The sequence below is a fragment of the Arachis ipaensis genome, chromosome B10 (assembly GCF_000816755.2).
Source record: "Arachis ipaensis cultivar K30076 chromosome B10, Araip1.1, whole genome shotgun sequence".
Taxonomy (NCBI): domain Eukaryota; kingdom Viridiplantae; phylum Streptophyta; class Magnoliopsida; order Fabales; family Fabaceae; genus Arachis; species Arachis ipaensis.
In genome coordinates, this window is record NC_029794.2 from 129,352,004 (window position 1) to 129,352,819 (window position 816).

Sequence of the window (816 nt, forward strand, 5' to 3'; positions counted from 1 at the left end):
ATCAACAAGTACTTACCCAACAGAACAACAACTTATTTTTCATTTCTCCCATCAAATACTCAACAATTGGTTCAACATTTCTCCTACAAAAGAAAAAAAAAAAATCAGAAGTTTACACTTTATACTGCATCTTCTTGCTTGTTAAAATATAATATTTTTTAAACAAAAAACATGACACAAATTAAATTAAGTTACACGTTTTTCGTCTCAAAATAAATGCTTTAAAAAAAAGAACTCTTACATTAAAAAAGTTATTGTGCTAGATGAGATAATATTTAATTTATTAATTGAACATAGTTGAAGATCATTTACCTTGATCTTGAAGACCATATACTAACTTCAAATCTCTCAAAGCAGAATTTAAGAAAATCCAGATAAAAAGGCCTCTTGAATACTGAAGATAAAGCAAAAATTATTAATCAGAAAAAAATATGAATTAGTGTTCATTAATTAATTAAAATTGTAGAATAACACTAATCTTATTATTATGTCACCTGCTACCCCTCTAATAATTGTATCTGGATTTTGATCATTTGGAGGAGGATAAACCAAATCCACAAGCAATCCATTAATATCAAGAACAAGAAGCTTTTTTTTCAAAATTCCAACTTTGCACCCAACACAAGAACAAATTCTCAAGATTTCTGAACTGGCCTCTTCATTAGAGGAAAATTCTTTGTCACTTTTTATTTCATCTGCCGCACATTCTTTTGGAGAATCACAATCTGTATTGTTGCTTTGTGCTGCATGGCATCCCATCTTATTTATCACTTTATCCACCTGAATCTGCAAATAAAATATTAGCCAAAATATTTT

The 816-nt window shown here is 28.4% G+C and overlaps 1 protein-coding gene across 2 annotated transcripts in view; it reads right to left on the reverse strand.

Moving 5' to 3' along the window:
• Positions 1–816, reverse strand: part of LOC107624520 (probable C-terminal domain small phosphatase) — a 6,066-nt gene that overhangs the window by 3,185 nt on the left and 2,065 nt on the right. For both annotated transcript variants that reach the window (XM_016327013.2, XM_021113811.1), the window contains exons 3-5: positions 495–786; positions 313–394; positions 17–83 (exon numbers count right to left, since the gene is read on the reverse strand). In XM_016327013.2, coding sequence (XP_016182499.1) covers positions 17–83; positions 313–394; positions 495–759 — 414 coding nt within the window. In that variant the 5' untranslated portion in view covers positions 760–786. The remainder of the gene's footprint in view (positions 1–16; positions 84–312; positions 395–494; positions 787–816) is intronic.